The sequence below is a fragment of the Condylura cristata genome, unplaced genomic scaffold (genome assembly GCF_000260355.1).
Source record: "Condylura cristata isolate star-nosed mole 26May11 unplaced genomic scaffold, ConCri1.0 scaffold00016, whole genome shotgun sequence".
NCBI lineage: Eukaryota > Metazoa > Chordata > Mammalia > Eulipotyphla > Talpidae > Condylura > Condylura cristata.
Genome location: NW_004567117.1, coordinates 8,902,593 through 8,925,632, shown reverse-complemented (window position 1 = coordinate 8,925,632; position 23,040 = coordinate 8,902,593). Strand labels below are relative to the sequence as shown.

At 42.3% G+C, this 23,040-nt stretch overlaps 1 protein-coding gene across 2 annotated transcripts; it reads left to right on the top strand.

The window, feature by feature from the left end:
- Positions 1-8,155: 8,155 nt before the first annotated feature.
- TGIF1 (TGFB-induced factor homeobox 1) lies at positions 8,156-15,896 on the top strand. Of its 2 annotated transcripts, none has more exons than XM_004683760.2 (3): positions 8,156-8,500; positions 13,838-14,064; positions 14,840-15,896. In XM_004683760.2, the coding sequence occupies exons 1-3, from the start codon at positions 8,485-8,487 to the stop codon at positions 15,413-15,415; spliced, it is 819 nt and encodes a 272-aa protein (XP_004683817.1). In that variant the 5' UTR covers positions 8,156-8,484; the 3' UTR covers positions 15,416-15,896. The 2 variants fall into 2 exon arrangements, with proteins under 2 accessions (XP_004683817.1, XP_012581216.1); XM_012725762.1 differs by lacking the exon at positions 8,156-8,500 and adding an exon at positions 9,831-9,908.
- Positions 15,897-23,040: the final 7,144 nt, after the last annotated feature.

The window sequence follows — 23,040 nt, the reverse complement described above, 5'->3', positions numbered from 1 at the left end:
AAAAAAAAAAAAAGTTATATCCAAGTAGCTTGGAAGTATGTTTTCCTCCATTTTAAGGTAATATGGAAGCATTGCTTTGGTTTTTGCCTGACATTCTGCACTGGCTTGATAAACACTTAGGAAGATAACAGATTGTTGTTCTCTTAGAAACGTGCCACTAGAAACCAAAGCCTTCACTGAAATGTCCCATGTCTTTCAGGGCATATGCTGGTCCATCCATATATTGAAAGCACTTATTAGTTCATTTTGAGAGAGAAGTATCTTACCTTATTTTCATATGTGGTAATACTTGGCCAAATTTTTTATTAAAATAACCAGCAGTAGGATTAACCTTTCCAATTTTGTAATTTGGTCATCCAAATCAACAGTGTAAATGATTTGACAAACTTTGTTATTATTACTTGGAAAAGGTAACAACTAATGATTTTTCAGGATGTCCTTGTTGGGGTTATTCACACTTGCTAATGATTAACCATTCATGGTTCCTGGATCATGGAGTCAGACTTGAAAGCCCAGAAACAACTCCATCCTATTTTAATTCCTTGCCAAACCTAAATGTCCAATAAGTAGAGACTGGTACATAATTTATGCGCAGTTGCTACTGTGGGTTATTAGTCATTAAAACTGATGGTGAATGCCAATCTTGCAAAAAATATTATAAGTTTTTAATTTAGAGAGAAGGGAAATGCTATAGATTCAAAACTCATATCCATAAAGAAAGGCAGAGCATGGAAGAAGGAAAAGTGAAGGTAATAACATAACATGCCTGCAAGCAGTCTCAGAGCAGGCATCTGCCTTCTTCAGCTCCACTTATGTCTGAATTTTAAGGTTGGGAGGTGCTTCCTGCTCTTCTCTCCCCGCCCCCCACCCGTTCCATTATCCCTTTCAAAATTTCCCTGGTTCACAAGAAGTGTTTAATTTTGATGAACTGTGGCAATTTTTAAGAGATCCTGTTGGTATTTTAATAGAACTTGCTTTGAATTTAAAGATCGATTTGGGGAAAATAAACATCTTTATGTTTTCACTTATTGAATCTTACTAGAAAGAATAAGTTATATCTTTCATTTTACTTGTCTTCCTTTATGTCCCTCAATAGAGTTTTAAAGTTGCCTCCATAAAACTTGCACATATTTCTTATTAATTTTAGTTCTCATTATTTCATTATTTTATTGCTATTATAAATGGGCCTATTATGGCTTTGGTAATGATGATAAATGGAAACATGTGAATGAATTAAATGAATACATTAAATTCACTGAATTTAATGAATTTAAAAACTTGTGTGGCATTCTGAGGATCTTTATGTATTTATATGGTACTTATTTTAAGCAATTTTTATGAAATCAGGACATACAATGTACCTACATTTGTTATTGGTCCATATAACCCTATTCCCTCAATTTAGTTCACTGCGTTAGCTCCTTGTCAGCTTTTAAGCTAACACAAAAACAAAGTGGCTCTTGTTTATTTTTCTAAAAGGAGAACAGGAAAAAAGTAACACAAAAGTTATGAATAGGTAAAAGAAGAAATAAGAAAGACCAAACATAAAAATATGCTTACCTTCTCAAACAAAGTGAACCTTAAAAAAATTAGTTTGACAGGGCCCTCCCTGGTGGCTCAGCGGGTTAAAGCACAGCACTAAGAAGAAGCTAAAGCCACTTCAGCATGAGTTCAATTCCTGCCCCAGAGGTGATCCACATGGCCACATGACCAGCTGCTCCCCTCAGCAGTGTACTTCATCAGTCGGCATGTTCTGCTCCCCACTCTGTCTCTGGTGAATCCTCTCACTGCCCCTGCACCTCTGGCTCGTACCCCAGGTCTGTGTGCATAAGTAAATAAGTCTTAAAAAAAAATTAGTTTGACAAATATGAAACTGATAATATAGTTTTAGTTAGCAGAGGCATAGAAAAAGAGGCTTTCTTCATATACTTTGCTGATTTTAAATAAGTAAGATTTTGAGCAATTTGGCAATTTTTCTGTAAAGTTTGAATGAATATCTTTTTGATCTACTTCCCAGAGCCCCCTACAAATAATATTAACAAAAGCCACAAATCTGCAAATATGATGTATCTGCTGAGTCACCATGGGTCAAGTATGCTCCAGGTTATAATCATAAGTAACTTCTTGGAATTTATTGGTGCCCACATTCAGAATGTTGTCAAATATATGATTATTGCACCATCTTTATGTATTTGTTACACTTTAGAAATTATTGAAATGCTCATCACTTAGAAAGTTGTTACATAAGTCAAAAAACAGCAGAATAGGCCCTCCCTGGTGGCGCAGCGGGTTAAAGCACAGCACTGAGAATCTAAAACCACTTCCGCATGAGTTCAATTCCCGCCTGCCCTGGAGGTGACCACATGGCGTGGCAGACCTCTCCTGACCCGCCCGCTGCTCCCCTCAGCAGTGTACTTCGTCGATCTGCCTATTCTGTTCCCCACTCTGTCTCTGGTGAAGCCTCTCGCCGCCCCTGAGCTTCTGGCCTGTACCCCAGTTCTGTATACAAATAAATAAATCTTTTAAAAAAAAAAAAAAACAGCAGAATAATATTATTGTTTGGATTTCTAACTAGGGGTCAGAGTGGTGGGAAAATTATTTTAGTCCCCAAGGCTTCAATTTCTTTATCAAATGGGGATAATAAGGAGTACTTCTTAGGGCTGTTTCCAGGAATAAATGAAATATTGAAAATGTTTGTATACTGCCTGGCCTGCTATTTACATTAAATAATTGTATTCTTATTATTGATTCTTATATGTTCCTTTTATGCATTATTTGGTTTAATAAATATTTTGGGAGGACCTATGATCTGTAGGACACTATGCTAAGTGCATAAAGACTGAATAATGAGCATTTATTTTAATTATGGAGTTAAAAGAAACACATTAACAGTCAAGAATAAACAAAATAATTAAAATTTATGGTGTCATGGATGAACTAAAAGGTTGGGCTAGATCTATGGTTCTCAATCTGGGGTGATTTCCTCCCCCTCCTCTCTGCTCTCCTCTCTCTCCACTAATTTCCATCCCCAATAGAGGACATCTAGCAATGTCTGGAGACATTTTTCTGTCACAAACTGTGGGAGGTAAGTATTGGTTAGCAGCCAGGGTTGCTGCTCAGAGTCCCACAATGCACAGGACAGCCCCATAGCAAAGAATTATCCAGCAAAATGTCAACAGGGCTGTGGTTGACAAACCCCAAGCTAGATGTTGGCAATTGGAGGTACATAAATGTAGATGAAGTGACAGAGAGTCCTCTGACAGAGAAGGTGATATTTAGGCCAAGTTTTGACTAGTGAGGTAACATTTAAGTCATATTTTGGCTAGTGCTGCTGACAGGCAGCAAATGGCATTGGTGTGGGATGGTCCCAGGCAGAGGTGGTTTGACAACAACAAATAACAATGAAACATTCCTTACATGTGCATATACGAGTGACTCCGGCAATCACAAGGACTTTGATATTTTACTTCATAAATTTCCTCCTTGTTTGGATTTTTGAGAACAGCTTTGTGTGTGTGTGTGTGTGTGTGTGTGTGTGTGTGTGTGTGATTAAAAAATAAGGAAGAAAAAAGCACATAGGCTGAAAGATTTTGGGAAGAGATAGCCAGGTATTCAGGAGGCCCTGGCATGCTAACCTGCACTATGAGGGTAGGCTCAACCCTAGGCCTCCTTCCACATCTATTGACCCCTTACAAAAGAAGGGCAGGACACTTTTGCAGCAACATGGATGGAGCTGGAAAAGATCATGCTTAGTGAAATAAGTCAGAAAGAAAGGAAAAATACTGGATGGTTTCACTCATAGCAGGAGTATAATGGACCAGGTGAGAAAATAACAATAATAATGAAGTTAGTTATATACCAGAGACATTTTATGGGGGTGGAGTGGGGAATGGAATCAAAAACAGTGGGGGGAAGGAAATGTGCTGGACTATGGTGATGGCATATGAGTGGTTTGGTGATGGGAAGCCCACGGGGATTACAACTGAGATGAAAAAAATGCACAAAATGATGTAAAAATAAAATATTTTTTTTTTTAAAAAAGGCAGGACAGGGCCCTCCCTGGTGGCGCAGCGGGTTAAAGCACAGCACTGAGAAGCTTAAGCCACTTCCGCATGAGTTCGATCCCTGCCCCGGAGGAGATTCACATGGCGTGGCAGACCTCTCCTGACCCGCCAGCTGCTCCCTTCAGCAGTGTACTTCGTAGATCTGCCTGTTCTGCTCCCCACTCTGTCTCTGGTGAATCCTCTCACCCTCCGCATCTCTGGCCTGTACCCCAGTTCTGTATGAATGAATAAATAAATCTTTAAAAAAAAAAAAAACTACTTTAAAAAAAAAAAAGGCAGGACAGTTGATTTAGTTGATTTAGACTCAGATAATTTACATCCAGTTTAGCTTTGTTATATTTGGGTATGGTATTTAAGTTACTTGAAATAACTTATAGTTTGAATATTAAATGAGGCAATTTAAGTAAGTTCCATAAACTGGCAAGCACAATACAGATACATGATGTTGAGAATAAATGGAGTAAAGACTGTGGTCGACTGATCATTTTTTCCTGTCCCTTGATTCCAAATTCCCTCTAGGTAAAGAAAAAAGAGGGAAAAGAAGGACTGGGAAGGGAGGTGAGGGTACAAGAAAGGTGATTATAAACACAGGTCGTGGTACCAGTCACATTACTTATGTAACTAAGAAGAGAATAATCCTGGTTGATAAAATCACCACAAATGGTCTTAGCCTAGTTCCTGACCCTTGAAAAGACAATGGTCAGCTTCTGCTTAAGCAGGTCCAGACCCCCAGCTGGAGATGCAAAAAGATGGCTGCAGAACCCTGGTGCAGGGTTTGGAGCTAGCAGCCTGCATATTTTATAAAAATATCTGTCCCCAGACACAAGAAGCAAAAGGGATCCAATGACTGTGTGAGTCACCATCATTTCTCCACCTAGGACAGTAGTCATGCTTCCTCATCAATAGCTGCTAAGTAAGTGAATAACACAAATCTTCTCCAATCACTTGGTGGATCTGGTAGCAATAAATAAATAAATAACTGCATATATGACAAGACTCTCTGGCTTATTTGTCTCCCTAAATGTTTATTTGAGGTTTTCCTTTTGAAGGGTTTGCAGGCTGTGAAAAGTAACTTACACAACTCTGTTTCTTTTCCTGTCCTTGAGGCAGCTTCAGAAGATAAGCCACCAAATAATTGGAACGAAGTGTGCCTGAAGGGGGAAAAAAAAAGTAATGGTGAAAAGGTACGTCACAGCTTTCTCAAGCACCAAAGCATCAGCTCACTTTTACTAAGTTTTCCACTTTAATTATCACTCATATGAAGTCAGCAAACAACATACAGCAAATGTGGACCTATATAGCTTAACAGTGGGTAAATCTTAAAAATCAATGAATCACTTTTACTGAAAGCCATGCCTGGAACATTAAGAGATTGACAGAGAGAAAACTAAACCTTGTTTTTCCACCTTGAGAAAAGCAAATAAGCAAAAAAAAATCACAAGCAGTTGCTGGTTTTATCGAGCCCCTGCTCTTTCGGGCTGTTTTCCTTGCCTGTGTTGTTAGGCTGAATCCAAGCACTTCCTTCCCAGAATGCACCAACAATCCAAAGTTCCAAAGGAGTTTGGTACCAACCTTGAGAGTGGATAAGGGGACATGAACCCTGGAAGCTAACACACAGAATTGTGCCGGTGCTTTTCTTCGGAGCATCTCTCCCGCTTTTAATGACTGCTTGGATATGATTCGCTCGTATGGGAAAGGTAAGCACCGGCGTCCATCAAGCCAGCAAGAGTTTAAAGTTCGGGGTTTTTTCTCCTCCCAATTTGAAAGAGGCTTTTAATTCTCTGCGCTCCTCCCTATTGATCTGTAAAGTTTGTTTTCTGGCTACAAATTCTCTTCAACTCTCGGTTTCCACCTCGGTTGCCTGAGAATCGCAGTCATGAGCCAAGTTCACTTAGAACAAGAAAAAAAAATACCGTCCAGTCCATACAGAGAGCCACCGCGTGGCCTAGAATAACCACGCGGAAGAAGGAAACAGTTTTGTCTCGCGCTGCTGAAAGCGGACAGGGGGAGGGTTTAGTTATACCAAAGGCGTGTTTTGTTGAGTGGCTTCGAAAGCGCCCCGGCAGCCGAAGCGGCTTTCGAAGTTAGCAAACAAAGCGTCTCCCCAGTAACCGCCCGGGACCAGACGAGGCTCCTGCCACTCAAGCCCGAGTCGCGGCGTCCGCCTGCCCCCGGCTCCTCCTCCCTGCGTCTCTTCTCCCTCCTCTCGCGTACCCCAACGGATGTGAGCCACCAATCCCAGCAACAAACAACCCTTCAAATGCAAGAACCCGGAGGCCTCCCAACCGGCGGCCCCCACCTCCTCCCCGCCCCACATCTGTCCCGCACTCGCGCGCAGCAGCTGATTCATCTCCAGCCAGGCCGGGGGAAGGAACTGCGCTCCAGCAAGTTGCAGGGTAGCTTCCAGGCGGGTGGTTCCCCCTCCCCCTTCGGGACCATGTTTTCCTTCTTTGCCATTTTAGTTGTGTGTTCTCTTAGGTGTCGAGCAGTTGGCAAGCCACAGGAGAAAAAGAAAAAAAAAAATCGTAAGGTTGCTGCCTTTTTAGAGTGACGCCTTTCCCCTTGTTTATTCATTTTAAGCCCTGTGATTGGAAAAACCACCCAAGCTTTGTAAACTCTGGCCTTAATTCACTGTCGAGGCGGGGTGGGGTGGGGGGGATCTTTGGGGAGTGTGAGTAGATGGGAGTCTGGCGTTATTTTCAATGTAATTTTAAAACAGAGGCTCTAAAGTCTAGTCAGTTGTCGTTCGGCTGCCTTCATCCTCGGGCATAACCTTATTTCTACGGAGCTTCTGTTGGGTTCTCGATTGAGGTTACAAAACAAAAACAGCACAAAGCCAAAGCCGAAACTGGAGGTGGACTGGGGCACTGACGTCTCTACTAGGCTTATTTACGTTTGGGTTTGTGTGTGTGCTTAAGTGATGGGAAAGTCTTATTGTGCCAAGTGACAGTTTCTTTAATTCAAACAACGGTACAGACACAAACAAAAACTGGACCTCAAGGAGGGCCCCTTCTTGAAAGCGGCCAGACAGTATCTGGTGTTTTAAAAGGTTAATTTTAATAAAAAAATTCCTACTAACTCAACCAAAATAAATCAACAGGAACATGTGTTTACCTAATGGCTAGGTTCTGTTTGAAATACCGAATGGGGAAAAGGGGTCCCCTAGCAGAGTAAGTTCTAAAAGTTGACGATTTACCCAAACAAGTGAGCAGCCTGGAGTGGTCTCCCCTTTTCCATCGAGGCGACTGGGGGCCAGGGCTAGGGGTGTCCGGTCGAGTCGCCTCGGAGCTGGCGCGCCCCGGGCCGTCCACGGCTGAGACTTTTAAAGAGCATGTGAGCATGACAAGTGTCTGTCCGCTACGTGTTAGATTTCGAAAGTGCCTAGCAATCCAGTCCGGAACTCGCAGCTTTAGCCCGGGGGAACAGACTCTCGCCCGGGGAGGCTGAATCTCCTCGCGCCCATTCCTCCCAACCTCTTACGTTTTAAGGAAGAGCCGAGGGAGAAAAAGGGTGCGACTCGCCGAGCCCGTGTGTCAGTGGCAGCAGCGTTTTCTGGAAGAAGTTGGTTCTTGTCGGGAATACTTTTCCTACGGTGCCCCGCCCCTTGAATCACCGGCGGCTGACTTCTGCGGCCGGAGCCGGGACCTTGGAGTTTGGGGCAGCTGTCAAAAACCTAGAGGGGAGCGTTTTCTACCCTGGGGTAAAGAAGGGGAAGGCGGGGGCTTCCCCACCCCACCCCCATCTGTTGTAATTTCCTAACCAAACACACTCTCACCAGACCTGGGAAGAAAGGCCCAAAGGAGGAACCCGGGGAGCAGATCTGGCGCGGCCGTCACCCAACAAGGGATGCGGGCTGGGTGCGCGCAGCTGGGAGGAAGGATCGGGTTGCGCCGCTCGGCCGTCCCCACGAGGGACGGGTGACAGCGGCCCGGGAGGCGCAGGGAGAGGCGGCGCGGTGCGGCGCTCGGTGCTGTCCTCGCCGACTGGAAGGTGCGGGGGAGGGGCGGAGGAGCGGCTGGGCGGGCGGGGGACTGGGCGGGCTGCTGGGGGCGGAGGCAAGACCTCCTGTACCTTCCCTCCTCGCCTCTCTCACTCTGACAGCGCGGAGGTGCGCCGAGCAGGAGCCGGGAACAAAGGAGCGGAGTGGGGAGGGCAGGGGAGCGGAGCGAGTTGGGCTAGGGTGAGCCCCCGGCCGGCTGCCAGAAGATCCTGGCCGGAGGAAGGCCAAGTGTCACTGAAATCCACCCAAGGAGCGGACGCCCGGGGTCCTAGAGCCTTGTTTAGCAATAACGGCTGGAGCACGTCCTACAAGTTACGGGAGTGTTCGCTGGGAAGGAGAACAGTCGTTGGCCCCCTACGCTCCGGCTCCTGGTCCCTGGAAGACCCCAGCACTGCCTAGCGCTGGGAGGGGAAATCCAGAATGAAAAGCAAGAAAGGTAAGGGCCGACGGGGTGTGCTCATCGTGGGCGCGAGTCCGAGGGAAATGTGCTCCCTGGGCCACGCTGGGCTTGGGGTGAGAGTGACTTGCTGGACTTTTCCGCCCGGGACTCTCCGATTAGAGCCTTAGCGGTTCTTTGTTGAGATTGAGGCTGAAATGGCAGTTGCCGTTTTCCTTCTAGACTCAGCACGAGTGGCTGTTATGGGGAGACTACGGGCCTTTCCACGCTGCTGGCACGTTGTCAAGAAACAAGCTCACTGCCTTGTTTGTGCGCCTCCAAGTTTCATTGTCTCAGCCGACACCCCAAGCTCTGCCGAGCCGCCGCGTGGCTTCTCAGTTTTTCTGGCGGGCGGGGAAGATGGGCTCGGGTCGGACGGACCTGGGACCCACTTTTGCCGGGTCGGAGCCCGAAGCGGCGGGGACCGTGGGGCTGCTAACTCCTTTGTCTGAAAGTTGGGCTCCAGGGCACCCACTCCCTCCGGGCTGGGCCTGGGCACTCTTCTAGGGATGGGCTGTTTTCACTATTGAAGGAATGCGAATTTGGGCCCCGAATCCCTTTCGGGTGTCGATCGTTTGGAAAGCTAGGCTTTAAATATTCCCAGCCCCTAAGTTTTCCCACGATAAAATTTGGGGCAAGATGAGGAGTTAGGACTGAGGGCGAGCAGCTTTAGCGGCGTGCTGCTGAATGAGTCCAAGTGTGACAAGCAGGCTTGGTTGTAAGTGCAAAGAGTGAGTCTGTCATTGTTTCCACAAAGCGTTCTGGAAGCGTTACAACTGAAACTTGCCGTCAGTCAGATTTAAAAACAAAGTACACAGAGGGGGGAAAAAAAAGCCCAAACCACGAAAGGTCAAAGAATGTGAACTCCCCTTTTAAAGTTAACTTTTGAGTACCTGACTAAGAGGTACACCGGTCGCCCGGCGGTGAGCTCGAGTTGGACTTTCTGTTGTGATTTGTGTGGAGTGGCTCAAAACAGAAGTTAATCGCTCTGGGAAGCCAGCGCGGGGGTGGGGTGGGGGCGCTGTTGCGCATGCCCGGGGGCGCCCCGGAGTTTTCTAACTACACATTCTTTCAGACTCGTCGGGCGAACGCAGTTGAAACAGACTAGTTAGTGGGGGGGGGGGGGCTAGTTTCCAACCCAAGGAGCCTCCCTAGGCTACGCGTTCTCTTTGGAGTTCTGCTGGAGTTAGTAGCCAACTTTGCATCACGCGATCTTCCCGTGTGCTTTCCCAGCCAGAGTAAAAGTAAACGAAAAACTCCGGGCATCCGTAGTTCGTGGTAGAACTCCGCGTGTCCCCAAGAGACGGAGTGGAACGTGGGGGTTTAGACAGTTTGGTCATTTAACTGAGCTCGGCGAGAAGACGTCCACGGGGACTCTGGAGGACTGTCAACTCGGGAAGTATGACAGGTCGGGATCCTTACTGGAAGGCGTTCCCGCCCGCAGTGAAACCGTCAGGAATTCGTTGGGCTGGGGGGGAGGGGGCTGTTTTTGAACGGTGGTTCTTGAGACCCGAAACTACGCCTGGGCTTCCGCCCGGGCCCGGCCACCCACAGGGTCGGGCTTCTGGTAGGGGAGGCTTAACCTCCCGATCTCCCGGTCACCTGCACTCTGACATTTTCCGATCTTCCCACCCTGGCCCTGGGATCCCAACCCCCTGTCCGTACCCTGTAGTCTAGCGTGCAGCCTGCGCGATTGCGCCGGCTTCTTTCTCCCCAAGCACTTTGGGATCCCCTCCCCCCCCATCCAGTTGCCCCAACCGCCCCAGCGGGATCTGTGGGAATCTTCGGGGTCGTCGCGCCAGTTCCTGCTGCCCGGCGCCGACTCAAGGAGACAGTGAAAGGTGACGTGTTGGAAGGGAAACTTTGCGACGGGTTCAGAACTCGTGCGGGGGACCTGAGACTGCTGAGATCGTCGGGGGTTCTTTCTCTTTTTAAGTTTTCCTGGCAAACTCTATGGAGGTGGGCAGATCCGGCCCCCCGCCGCCCGAATGTTTAGACTCACGGCCCCCGGTCTAGTTTCTTGTGACCCGAAACTCTCAAGTCCCCCTGGTTGTGCTGACTCGTACTGTTAGTCTGAACGACCGACTTCAGTTGAGGCTGAGGAACTCACCAGAACAAAAGCGCCTCGGTCGTCCTCCCTGCGGCTCCTCCCTCTCCTGGTCTCCTCCTTGGTCCTGCTTCCCCCACCCCCTCCCTAGCGCTACCGCCCGTGGGAGGGTCGTCCGCTCTGAGGGCCCTGGAAGAGGGCTGTCCCGCTGCATTTACGAAGATGGACTGTTGAATGTTTTATGAAAGTCAGAACATTTCAGTTTTCTTGAAAACAAAAGCCCCTTAAGCTCAGTTGCAGATCCGGGCTTGGTAAGACTGGCTTGTGATAATTGTGTTTCGTCACAGAAAGTTGAGAAGGCCGAACGACCAACTAACCCCCTCCAACTGGGTGGGGGGTAGAAGGGGGGGTAAATGTGTGTGTGTGTGTGTGTGTGTGTGTGTGTAAAAAGAAAAACCCTCCTCAGATCGCTTTAAAACAAGCAGGAAGGAATTCTGTTGAGAAAAACACCCCCTGTTTTCTGCGCCTAGTTTCTGACACTAGTTCTTGGTTTAGCGTTGTTGCTCTGTGACTGAGTTCCGCCAAGCGCACGGTGGCCGGGGTGTGAAATAGATTCCTGTGAGTTAAACTGAGATCTTCTGGTCAGGAAACATGTTTGGTTAGGTTTGCTTTTCCTTAATTGTATACTTTTTTCCCTTAGCGTACTTTTGTTTTTCTAGATCTTTTTCTAGAATTTCAAAACAGCTAACTTGACCGGCACTATCTCTCTGGTCTTCATTCACACTACACACACCTCCACCCCCAATTCCTATTCAGGAAAGAAGAGCTTGCTTTTTATAGAGCTGTGGGGGACCCACGGGCTCTCTTGTGGCTTTACAAACATTTCCTTGTATGTGGATGGAGTAAAAAAGGCTTGTGATTCCCCTCTTCCCCACGCCCCCATCACATTTTTAATCGTGTAAGCAAAGCAAAAACGTTTGGAAATAAGGCCTAACTGGGAAACTTTTCAAAAGCTCTGTTACAATAGGAAATGAGTAACGTGGAAAAGTCTTTTTGTTTTTCCAAGTTGCCATAATCCGGAGGGAGCGTTTTAATGAAAACAGTCCTGACAGCAGCAAACGTGGTTTGCTGCAGTGAAATAGCTGGTGTGGCCAAGGAACTCAAGTCTTCACTTCCTGTTACTTCAGCTTTTGTGCACATATTGGAAATGTTTGTTAAAGGTCCTGAGGCCTGGCACTCATTTATTTAAATGAGCTGAGAGCGTAGTTGAGTCGCATTGCAGTTTGATATGTTGCTTAACTGAAATCTGCTTTTTGTGTCACTAACCCTTTCTGAAAAATCAGGCGTCTGGTCAAACTCTAAACAGATCAAAGGGCGGCTTCCGGGTTTTGTTTTTTTTCCCCCTTCAAACTCTTGTTATTCCCAACTTAGTTGGGAATTCACTGTTCATTGTGCAAAATTTTCACACTTTTTCTAGATTCAGAAAAGGGAGGAGAATAATAGCCTTGAAGAAAGTCTGGCTTTTCAGGTTTAACAGTTTAAACAAATTGCTCTATTCAAATTTGCTTTAGTCATTCAATTACTTGACACAAAAAGTTAGATTCCTTTAATTATTAAAGAAATGTAAAGCAGGAACTCAATTATAAATTCTTAAGATTGTTACTGTCTTCACCCAAACTTCAGCATGGGGGGGGGGGGTTGTCATTTTCTCCACCGTGAAATCACTTTCAGTTTTCAAGTATACTTTTTTTTTTTTTTTTAAACAGCTTAATGAAATTTTCCGGAAGGGAAAGATCAAATACGTGGTGGTTAAAACTTAAGATTCTTATGTAGTTTATCGATGGCTGTTCCGCCTTGAACCAAAGTGAATCTGCCAGATCATCCTCCTCTTTTGTTAGAACTTGCTTTACTTTGTCTTTGGAAGGTTGGATCTTTTCAGAAGACACTCCCTCCAGCACCTTCTGCCCCCTGCAGCCCAAAACTAAATATATGTCACCAAGTAAAGTCAGGCTTAATTAACTGGTGAGATGTGTTATCAACAAATCTTTAAATGAGTAGTTCTTCAAACTTCATTGTGTTAATGTTTTTAAAGGAATAGGTTTTTAAAAGAATCTTTAAAATACAGTGGATGGTCTATCACAATGAGAAGTAATTCTATTTTTATTCCTTATCGGGATAAACCAGCTAGTTAGGGTTGCATCAACATCACTAAGAATGTATACCTTTAAATTTCACGTTAACTTTTATTTCCTTTACATAAAAGTACTGCTGCTGTGTAAACATGGAGTAGCTTGTAATTCTTTTTTTTTTTTTTTTTTAATTCTGGGTTGCCTTTTAAAAAGTATGTTTCCTTTATTCAGTTGCCTGTATAGTTTTGCAAGGAGAAAGGATTCATTACATTGTTATTTAAATTTTTAAAGATCAAAATTATGTTTAAATGTCTTTAGGGGTCAGGTCTGAATTTTTATGGAACCTAGACTGATTTAAATATTCTGACTTGTGAATTCTTAAAATTTCTAGTAGGATTAAAGTACTTACAGACAAAAGAGATTTCCTCTGGGACTTGCATTTTTAGTTCCCTTTGTCATGTAATAACTTAAACCTGAATTCTGTTTATTGCTTTTTTCTAGGTTCACATTCAACTGGCAGTTGAAACTAGGGAAATTTTAAGGTTTATGGAGTGTTAGATATCTTTGGACCTCTGACTAAAGTACTGATAGTAGAAAAATAGTTTTCTGTAATGAAACTAAAAACTTCAGTGGTTTATCTTTAGAATACTGGCCGGGTTAAGTGTGTAATTTCCCCTCCTTTTATCAGTGAGGGAAATTATATACTTATCTTTCCCTTTATTCCAAATATTCATTGAAGAAGGAAGAATAGCACTTAAAATATACGTTAGGGTACTCATTAGATTGCTTTTTCCTAGTTAGCCATGACCTTACAGAGAAGGGTGTTGACATCCCACTACTGCAGCACCTTCCCTGTTTGGCATGTGGCAAGCAACTCACTTAGGGTGCAGCGCTGTCTTCTCTGCTAGATTTTGCTGAGCATCATTCAAAAGGAATGTGAGAGGTTAACTCTTAGGGAAAGTGGGTAAGAAAGGGCATCTGACAGTTGGTTAAGAACCTAGCCTGTGCAGCTAGTGAAATTACTCTTGAGAACTTTCCATGTCCTCTGGCATTCAGGACAAAACACGTTGGTCCTTCACCCGGATTCTCAGTGGCCTCGAAAATAGGGTTGTGCTGAATAAAGGTGGCCGATGGCTTACTCTGTCCTTTCCTTTATCCTAGGTGTTGTTGCTGCATCTGGCAGTGAAACTGAGGATGATGACAGCATGGACATCCCCCTCGACCTTTCCTCCTCTTCTTGCTCAGGCAAGAGAAGGCGGAGAGGCAATCTGCCTAAGGAATCAGTTCAAATTCTCCGTGATTGGCTGTATGAGCATCGCTACAACGCCTATCCCTCAGAGCAAGAAAAAGCATTACTATCCCAGCAAACACACCTATCTACACTACAGGTAAGGGAGAAAGAGCACGTGGTACATGCACACAGGTTTTTGGTTTTTTTTTCCCCATCGTCATTTTATAGCATTCCTGTAGGGTAAGTCATTAAACACCTCCCCACTCAAAAAATTTCTTTTTTTGGTAAACTTTCTAGTGCTGAAAGCTACTAAGTGGCTATTTAGAGAAATAGGAATTCTTGACGGCCCTCTGTCAAATAGCATTTCCTTTAATGCCCAATAAAGCCTTTCTTTATGCAACAAACATACAAAGAAGGCTAAATCTTACTCTATTGCCCAGGAAACTGGTTTGATATTTAAACAAGGATAGACTTCAGTGAGGTAATTCATGTTATGTCTGTTGACACAGTCATTTGAACTAAGAAAAATCAGTAACTGGGAGGAGTGGCTTTTTTCATACAGGAAAGGTTTTCCTGTAGTTGATTAACTTAAAGTGGGGGCAGTGGGTAATAGGTTAATGTGGGGAAAGTTAAAAGGTAAGCCCCCCTCTCTAAAATAATTTTCAGACATTTGAGAATTTATGCTCTTTTCTTCCTGAAAAGGCTCAGGGGTGAGGAGACAAAGAAGGGAATTTGCATTAGAAGAGGAGGAGGGAGGTTTATGACAGGAAGCAGTTCACTTGGCTGGGCGCAAATACATTGAAATAACTTTGTAAGTTCCGATAAGCCTTTTCATGCCTTCATTAGTGCAAAGAGACATCAATTAGGCACCCTGTAGAAGGTCCTCAGAATTCATGTTTGCTTGGTGTTAAAGCACACCCATATGATTTCAGGTTTGTAACTGGTTCATCAACGCCCGCCGCAGGCTCCTCCCTGACATGCTGAGAAAGGATGGCAAAGATCCAAATCAGTTCACAATTTCCCGCCGTGGGGCCAAGATTTCTGAAGTGAGTTCTGTGGAGTCAGCAATGGGCATCAAAAACTTCATGCCAGCTCTTGAGGAAAACCCATTTCATTCCTGTACAGCTGGACCCAACCCAGCCATAGGGAGGCCACTGTCCCCTAAGTCATCATCCCCAGGATCAATTTTGCCTCGTCCATCTGTGATCTGCCATACCACTGTGACTACATTGAAAGATGTACCTTTTTCTCTCTGCCAGCCAGTTGGTGTGGGACAGAACACAGATATGCAGCAGGTAGCAGCCAACAACTTTACAGACACCTCTCTCATGTACCCAGAGGACACATGTAAATCTGGACCAAGTACAAATACACAAAGTGGTCTTTTCAACACTCCTCCTCCTACTCCACCGGACCTCAACCAGGATTTTAGTGGATTTCAGCTTCTAGTGGATGTTGCACTCAAACGGGCTGCAGAGATGGAGCTTCAGGCAAAACTTACAGCTTAACCTTTTTTTCAAGCAAAACAGTTCTCAAAAGTTTTGTTATGATTGCCGGGGTGATGGCAAGAAATGAATTGCATTATTTTATATATTTTTTTATTAATATTTGCACATGGGATTGCTAAAATAAAGCTTCCTGTTACTGAAATGTCTTCAATGGAATACAGTCATTCCAAGAACTATAAACTCAAAAGCTACTGTAGAAACAAAGGGTTTTCTTTTTTAAATGTTTCTTAGTAGATTATTCATAATGTGAGTTGGTTCCCAAGATTATGTGATTTTTTTTTTCATCCCTTCCCCTTTTTTGTTGGTTTTTTTTTTTCAGACTGTGCAATACTTTTAGAGAACATATAGCATCTTATTCATTCCCGTGTGGAACAGGATGCCCACATACTGTCTAATAAATTTCGATGTTTTTCAAGCAAGTATGAATCTAGTTGATTGAAATGCCTTTTTTCATGACATAATAAAGTATTTTCTTTAAAAATTACAGAAATGCAGAGTATTTTGTGAAGGGAGGCAGGAATATAGCACCCCATGAGCAGGAAGTTGGGGGTGGGGTGGAGTGAGTTAGGGGGAGTTTCACCAACTCTTTGAAAGAACTGTGGACAACAAGCCAGTATATATAAACAGGATGTGTGATATTTATGCTTGATAGGCATAGCTGGCCCTTAAATCTTTACTTAAAACTACATGACAAATTAAAATGAATCATTTTATCAGTGGTTAGCTAACCATTAACTCCTTGGAAGACATGGTCAGGATTGAACAGAAAACTTTGGAAGCACCTGACTGGCTTAAGTTTTCAGGATTAAACAATCAAATGATCTCTTCATATTGCCCCCCCCCTTTCATATTAACCTTTAAAAAGAATGTTTGTTCAGTAGATTAGTAAGGCCTTTGCATTCAAATAGAGTATTTTTTATGGAAAGCATAACATCTAAAAAGACTTTAAAAGTGATTGAAGTAATGGGGTTCTGGTTCAGACTCTAAAAACATCTTAAAAGACTTCATAAAGTGATTGAAGTAATGGGGTTCTGGTTCAGTACCATGGGACTGTTGATTAATTAAGTTTATTTTCTACTAAGGTCACATATTGTAAAAAAGGGCGCTACGCACAAGTGGAATTTGGTGGGGTAGACAATTGTGTATGAAGCCACGGTGGCCAGGAGGGTGTTCCTTTCACTTGAACAGATTTGTCACATGCCACAAAACCATTCTTTGTAGTCAAGCTTAGTTTGGGGTTTCTTTGTTACTATTGTCCTGTTCTTTCCAGCTCTGCTTCAGCTATGAATTGTCTAAGCTTGATGAGGGAGAAGCATAACTTCAAAAAGTATTAAAAATGTAGAAACTTTGTACCAAATTTATCTAATTTTGAAACCCTATTTAGAAAGAATCCATATGACAAGGACTTTTGGTGAGTGAATGAAAAACTGACTAGAACAACCAACAGGTGAGGAATAAGATGTTCCTCACCTGAGGGGAGGGGACCTGAAAGAATAACCCTGTGTGCTGGTCTCTCATCAAAGGATCATAGAGAGGTAAAACCAATGAAAAAAATATGAGGAGCAAGGAATGTATGTGGAGCAAAATAAATAAAATTGAAATAAGCAAAGGTGATCAAGAATCATTCCTTGCTCCAGTAGCATTACCAAAGGCCAGTATTCTTTGAGTTGTAGTTAAGGATGCCTGAGAAGCTTCCCTTATTAGGACTTTTTATGAATCATACTAGAAAGGGGAGAAACGTCCAGCGATTTAAAAAAAAAAAATACCAAGGGTCAACTCAAAGGCATAAAAGATCATTTCTAATTGATTTTGTTTTATTGTATTTACTTATTTTTGCCCTTTAGCGGTTTATGTAGGCCCTGCTTGAAATGAAAGTGTGTAATAAATGTACACCAGCTTTTAAAGGTGGGCATATGTAAAAAACTTCATATTGAAGCCAATTAGGAATGATTTCAATGCTTAGTGTTTACATAGTATTTTTTTCCATTTGCTTACTTGTTTGTATGTTTATGTGTGTGTTTAAAGTTCATATATTTTCCACAACAATGATAGGCTCTTGCTTTTGTTTGATCTAACAGTCTTTCCTTTTTACTCTGTTTAGTTGGAAAATATTTAATGTTACTGCTATATTTGGAGTCAGTTTACCATTTGAGTTTTTTTCTCCCTTTGTTCTTTTCATACCTTCTTTTGGGTTAGTATTTTGTTTTAAATTTGGTATTGGCTTATAAGATTTTTAATGGTATATATCTTTAATGTATGATAGCCTAATTAGGTTAATACACTTCATACTAAATATATATCCTCGCATCAATATAGTTCCACTCACTCTCCTGTCTCTTGGTTTTTTAGATATAACTACATACGTGGTTAATCGAACAGTACAATGTCATATTTAATTCAGGTATATGTTCTTTTTTTAAAAACAGAAGAGAACATATGTGTATAATCTTTTATATTTGCTAAATATTTACCATTTCCAGTGTTTTTATTTTTGTGAATCCATATGATGTTTTCATTTCTCTTCAGCTTAAAGAATTTCCTTGAAAATTATTCAGGCTTGCTGGTGACAAATCATCTGTTTTTATATATTGAAGATGACTTGCTTTCATCTTTGAAGGATAATTTCACTAGATAGGATTTTGGAATGATATGTTTTTTTGTTTTAAATGACATGTGAAGTTTACTGGTTTTCAGTATTTTACCTGCATCTTTGTTCTCTTACATGTAGTCTTTCTCCGACTCTTTATCTTTGGGTTTCAGCAGTTTTACAATGATCTTCCTATGTATAGTTTACTATGTATTCTGTGGGATTTGTTGAGTTTCTTGGGTCTGTATGTTTATCTTTTGTTAAGTTAGTAAATTTGGACAAATATTGGTCCTTAACATTTTGCTTCTATTGATAGAACTCTAGTAGTAGATTTACATTAGATCACCTGCAATTGCCCCTACCTGTCTCTGAGGCCTTGTTTTTCTCTTAATGTTATTTCTCTGTTGAAATTCCCTATCAGTTTATTAATTATATGCCTATTTCCTTATAAACTCTTAACAGCTGTTTTAAAGTATATGTTAATTAGTACTATGTCCTAATCAGAGCCAATTTAATTGCTTCAGTAAAGGTCGCATATATTTTAGTTATCACATGATAAGTGTGACTTTTTATTTTATATGGATACTACAGATGATATGGACTCTGGATCCTGTCATATTCCACTGAAAAATATTAATTTTTCTGGAAGGCAGCTCATTTGGCTATACAAAACTTCAAACTCTGTCTCCCCCATAGTGGCATACATCTCATTTTTTTTTTTCTTTTCATTTCCCATCTCCTGAAAACCAGGGAGCAAATCAAAAAAGTACTCAGAGTTTAGATGTTGCCTATGTTCCTTTTCCAGGATTCCTTTTCTAAATTTCCCATTCAGTCTATCAACGTCAACTTTGTGCTTGATATCTCAAGTCTCTAAATCCAGCTTTCTGTCACTCCTAGCCCTCTGAAGAATAAGAAGAATAAGGAGTGCTCTCCGCCACCACACCACAATCTCACATATCTTCCCTACAGTTGCCTTCTTTATAACGTAGATATCTTCCAGTTTCTGCCTACTTTTTGTGTAATCTCCAGACCTCCACTGAGTTTTTGGTTTATTCTTTATTATGATTATCTATTAAAAGTTAAATCTGAAAGTGGAGGTTAGCCTGAAAAGAAAATAGGGTGATTTCACCATTAGTAGAAATTTACTAGAATTTTTTTATAGTTAACTTTTAAACCTTCAATTAGGAGTTGTCAAATTTACCTTCATATGGAAGTCATCTAGACTGTTTTCCAACAAGTTGACTTGCTGCCCTCCCTGGTGGTGCCCTCAGAGCGCAGCACTGAGAATCTGAAGCCACTCCTGTGTGAGTTCAATTCCCGCCTGCCCCGGAGGTGACCACATGGCGCCGCAGACCTCTCCTGACCCGCCCACTGCTCCCCTCAGCAGTGTACTTCATAGATCTGCCTGTTCTGTTCCCCACTCTGTCTCTGGTGAAGCTTCTCACCACCCCTGAGCCTCTGGCCTGTACCCCAAGTTCTGTATGCACAAATAAATCTTAAACAAAAAACAACAACAAAAAAACAAGTTGACTTGGGCTCTCCCTGGGGATCTAGTGGTTAAGTCTCCACACTATCACCACAATTGCCTGAATTTGAATCCCCAGCCAGAAAACTAACTCACACAGCACAGCAGACCTCTCCTGTCTTACACCCATTGCTCCCCTCAACAGTTTATTTCAGTACAACTGCCTGCTCTGCTCCCCACACTGTCTTTGGTGAGTCTTCTCACCCCCATCCCACCTATGCTCTATACCCATTTCTTCTATGCACAAGTAAATGAAATCTTCTTTTTAAAAATTCGTTAAAATAAACAAACTGATTTGGGATTAGGCATTTTTAAAAGATCCTTGGTTATGCTAATCTTAAAATAAGCCTGGGAATACCACCCAAAGTAATTCTTCAAAGTAGCCATTGTTTCACTTAGTAGGTAGAACACTGGAAGTTGACAATTATCTCTAGTGGAAGCTGACAATTCTCTCTACATACCTGGAAACTTCTGTTCCTATGTCTTTTTGTGTGGGGTGTTAGACAAGTAAAAGAAATTAATTTGCTATATAGAATTATCACCCAGGCAACTTATCCAATTAAGAATTTAACAAATTTCCTAGTTAACACCAAGCTCATACTGTAGTACACATGTAGTTCATACAGTGTTCGGTGCATATAGTCCATAAAATAAAACAAGTTGCCAACAAATGCAAAAACAGGTAAATATTGGTATCAGAAGCAAAAAGTTCCTCTCTAGAAACTGGCTAGCGAGTAAGAAGTAATGTTTAGCAAAAAAGTTTTAGGTCTCAGGTAGCTAATGAGACTGTCAAGGTTTGACCACTAAAAACAGACTAATGATCTAAGATGAACTTTATGAATCAGAGAATGAAAAAATACCCAGCAAGTGTTTTGTAATAGCTAAAGTAGCACAGCTAATAAATATGGGAAGCACGATGAAGCAATGAATACAATGTAAGCAGTAGAGAGATTTCACTAAATGTCAAGGAAACTGGGTTTTAGAACGAAATGTTTTATAGAACGTACAAGCTTTGAAGTATTGTATGTATAACATAAAAGTGGAATTAAATCCTATGCTGGAAATTTACTGACTTGAAGAAAACATGTATAGACAGACAGATAACTAATGCAGATAAAGAAAATGAAACCAGAGGGTTTCAAAAGAAAAATAGGAAACCTTGCCAGGATGATGACTTTCTTGAATTATTCTAAATCTTTGTCTTAGACCAAAACTTAAGCATGTTCACATTTCACAGGCTTAATAAAATTTATATTAGAACAAATTCTATTTTTCTATTTGTCCCAAATCATAATTTTATTATTTCATATACATTATATGGAAAGAAAATTATTTTTTAAATATTAAATATATATTTAGAATGACTTAAGGGGCCTCCTTGGTGGTGCAAGGGGCTTAGTCTTGCACTGTGAGCTATTGGCAGCCACTGCAGCAAGAGTTGGATCCCCGCCCCAGAGCTGACCCATATCGAGGAGCAGACCTCTCCTGTCTCATCCGCTGCTCCCCTCAGTGGTGTGTTTCACTTTGCCTGTTCTGCCCCTCACTCTTTTTATGAGGAATCCTCTCTCGCTCTCTCTTTCTGTCTCTCTCTCTGTCTCTATCGCTCACTCTCACACACATACACATCTCTGGCCTATACCCCAGCTCTTGCATGCATGCATAAATAAAAAATTTATGAATGACAGGCCCTCCCTGGTGGCGTAGCAGGTTAAAGCACTGCACTATGAAGTGATCTGCAGCCACTGCAAGTACAAGTTCGATTCCCCACCACAGAGGTGACCCATATGGTGTGGCAGACCTCTCCTGGCCTGCCTGCTGCTCCCCTCAGCAGTGTATGTCACTTAATCTGCCTGTTCTACTCCCCAGTCTGTCTCTGGTGAAGCTTCTCAACTCTACTCCTCACCTCTGGCCTGTACCCCAGTTGTTGTATGCATAAATAAATCTTTTTCAAAAAAATTACGTGTTACTTACGGCATGTATTCTTCCTATAGTAAGTTTAAAGTTAGGGCTTTCAGAGACAGGTTGAGTGAAATACAGCAAGAAAACCTATCTTGCTACCTTTTGACTAGCTATGCTAATTAAGCGTGTTTTGATGCTTCAAAGTTTTTTTTCCCCAATGGCTTTTGTTTTGAAATTTGAAGTTTTTATGAAAAGCTAATGTGTATTACATTAGTTAACATTTTTTCCCCAATCTACAGTATACAATAAATCTTCACAATCTAAATTATAACATACTTTAAATTCTTTAGCAATCCTTTCAATTTTAATGTTTTATGGTATTATCTATATGTCCAGTATAGATAATACTGAAATGAAAAATGCTAGGTTGATTTGAAAAAGAAAAAAGTGCTTACTGAATAGGTCATGGTACGATTATGCTGTTAAGTGTATTGAACACTTAGTATGCATAACCTACTGCTACAACTGTGATAAGATGTTTTTCCCATGGGTCAGTGAGGAAACTGAGACTCATCAAAGTACAACTTGTCAGCACTGACCAGCTGTAACCGCCCACTTTTAGCTCCCATTCATCCTGAGAATTTGCAAGCTCACATTATCTTTTTTGCTTTGTCTCCTACCCCCTTCTCCCTCCCTCCATTTCATTTCCTTTTGGCCACATCTGCTTCTCAGGGAGATTTGCAGGATCTGAAGCAGAATCCTCCTGCTTTTTAAAAATCTTATAACTAAGCAGGCCCTGAAATAACAAGCTCTCTAATGCCAAGAAATTTGTTTTGTAGCTTTGTTGTAGAAGCCTTAACACCAGGTAATAAATTTCTACTTTTTATTTTGACTGAGAATCTTTAGCCTCAGTCTACTGACCAGTTACTCTGTGCTATGCCTTTCAGCTTCCTCTCTCCAAAAATTACATCTTTTAAACTATGCATTCCTAAATAAAGATAAGGGACTGTTCTGGGGTGAAGGAATAGCTTCACCGAATAAGTTTTAAAAGAAAATTGGAGATTTATGACAATGCCTTCCTACTCATCTTTTACAATCCAAAACTGCCACTGTTTTGAAAAGAGGCAAAGTGTGTTGATTAGACCCGGAGGTCTTAAATGGTGTACACTGTAGAGAAAGATCAACTTTAAAATAAGTAAATACCATTAGACAAGGCACTGTTTTCCCATCAGAGACCTAACACCCAGTAGAAATAAACTTAGCTTGTGCTAAGGACTGCCACTTCCAAGTTTGACTAAAAGATTAACTCTGTTTGGTGAAGTGTGTTGCTATTCGCAGGCAGATGCTGTCCTGATTCACCAACTCAGTGTTAATTTGAACCTGCAAGGTAGCTTTGATCAGCTCACCCAGCTTCACCACTTGGCTCGATTAACTTCAAAAGAACTGGAAAGCCGCCTCTAATCTCAGCCTTCCTGTTTCTGTCTTCCCACTGGCTTCACACAACAGCCTGTTTTCCTGGAAGGGTGTTTTCCATGATTCTACTTGGTGTCACAATGCTAAACCTTAGTCCATATTGAGGAGGATTATTCTTTGTGACTCATATCTCTGCAAATG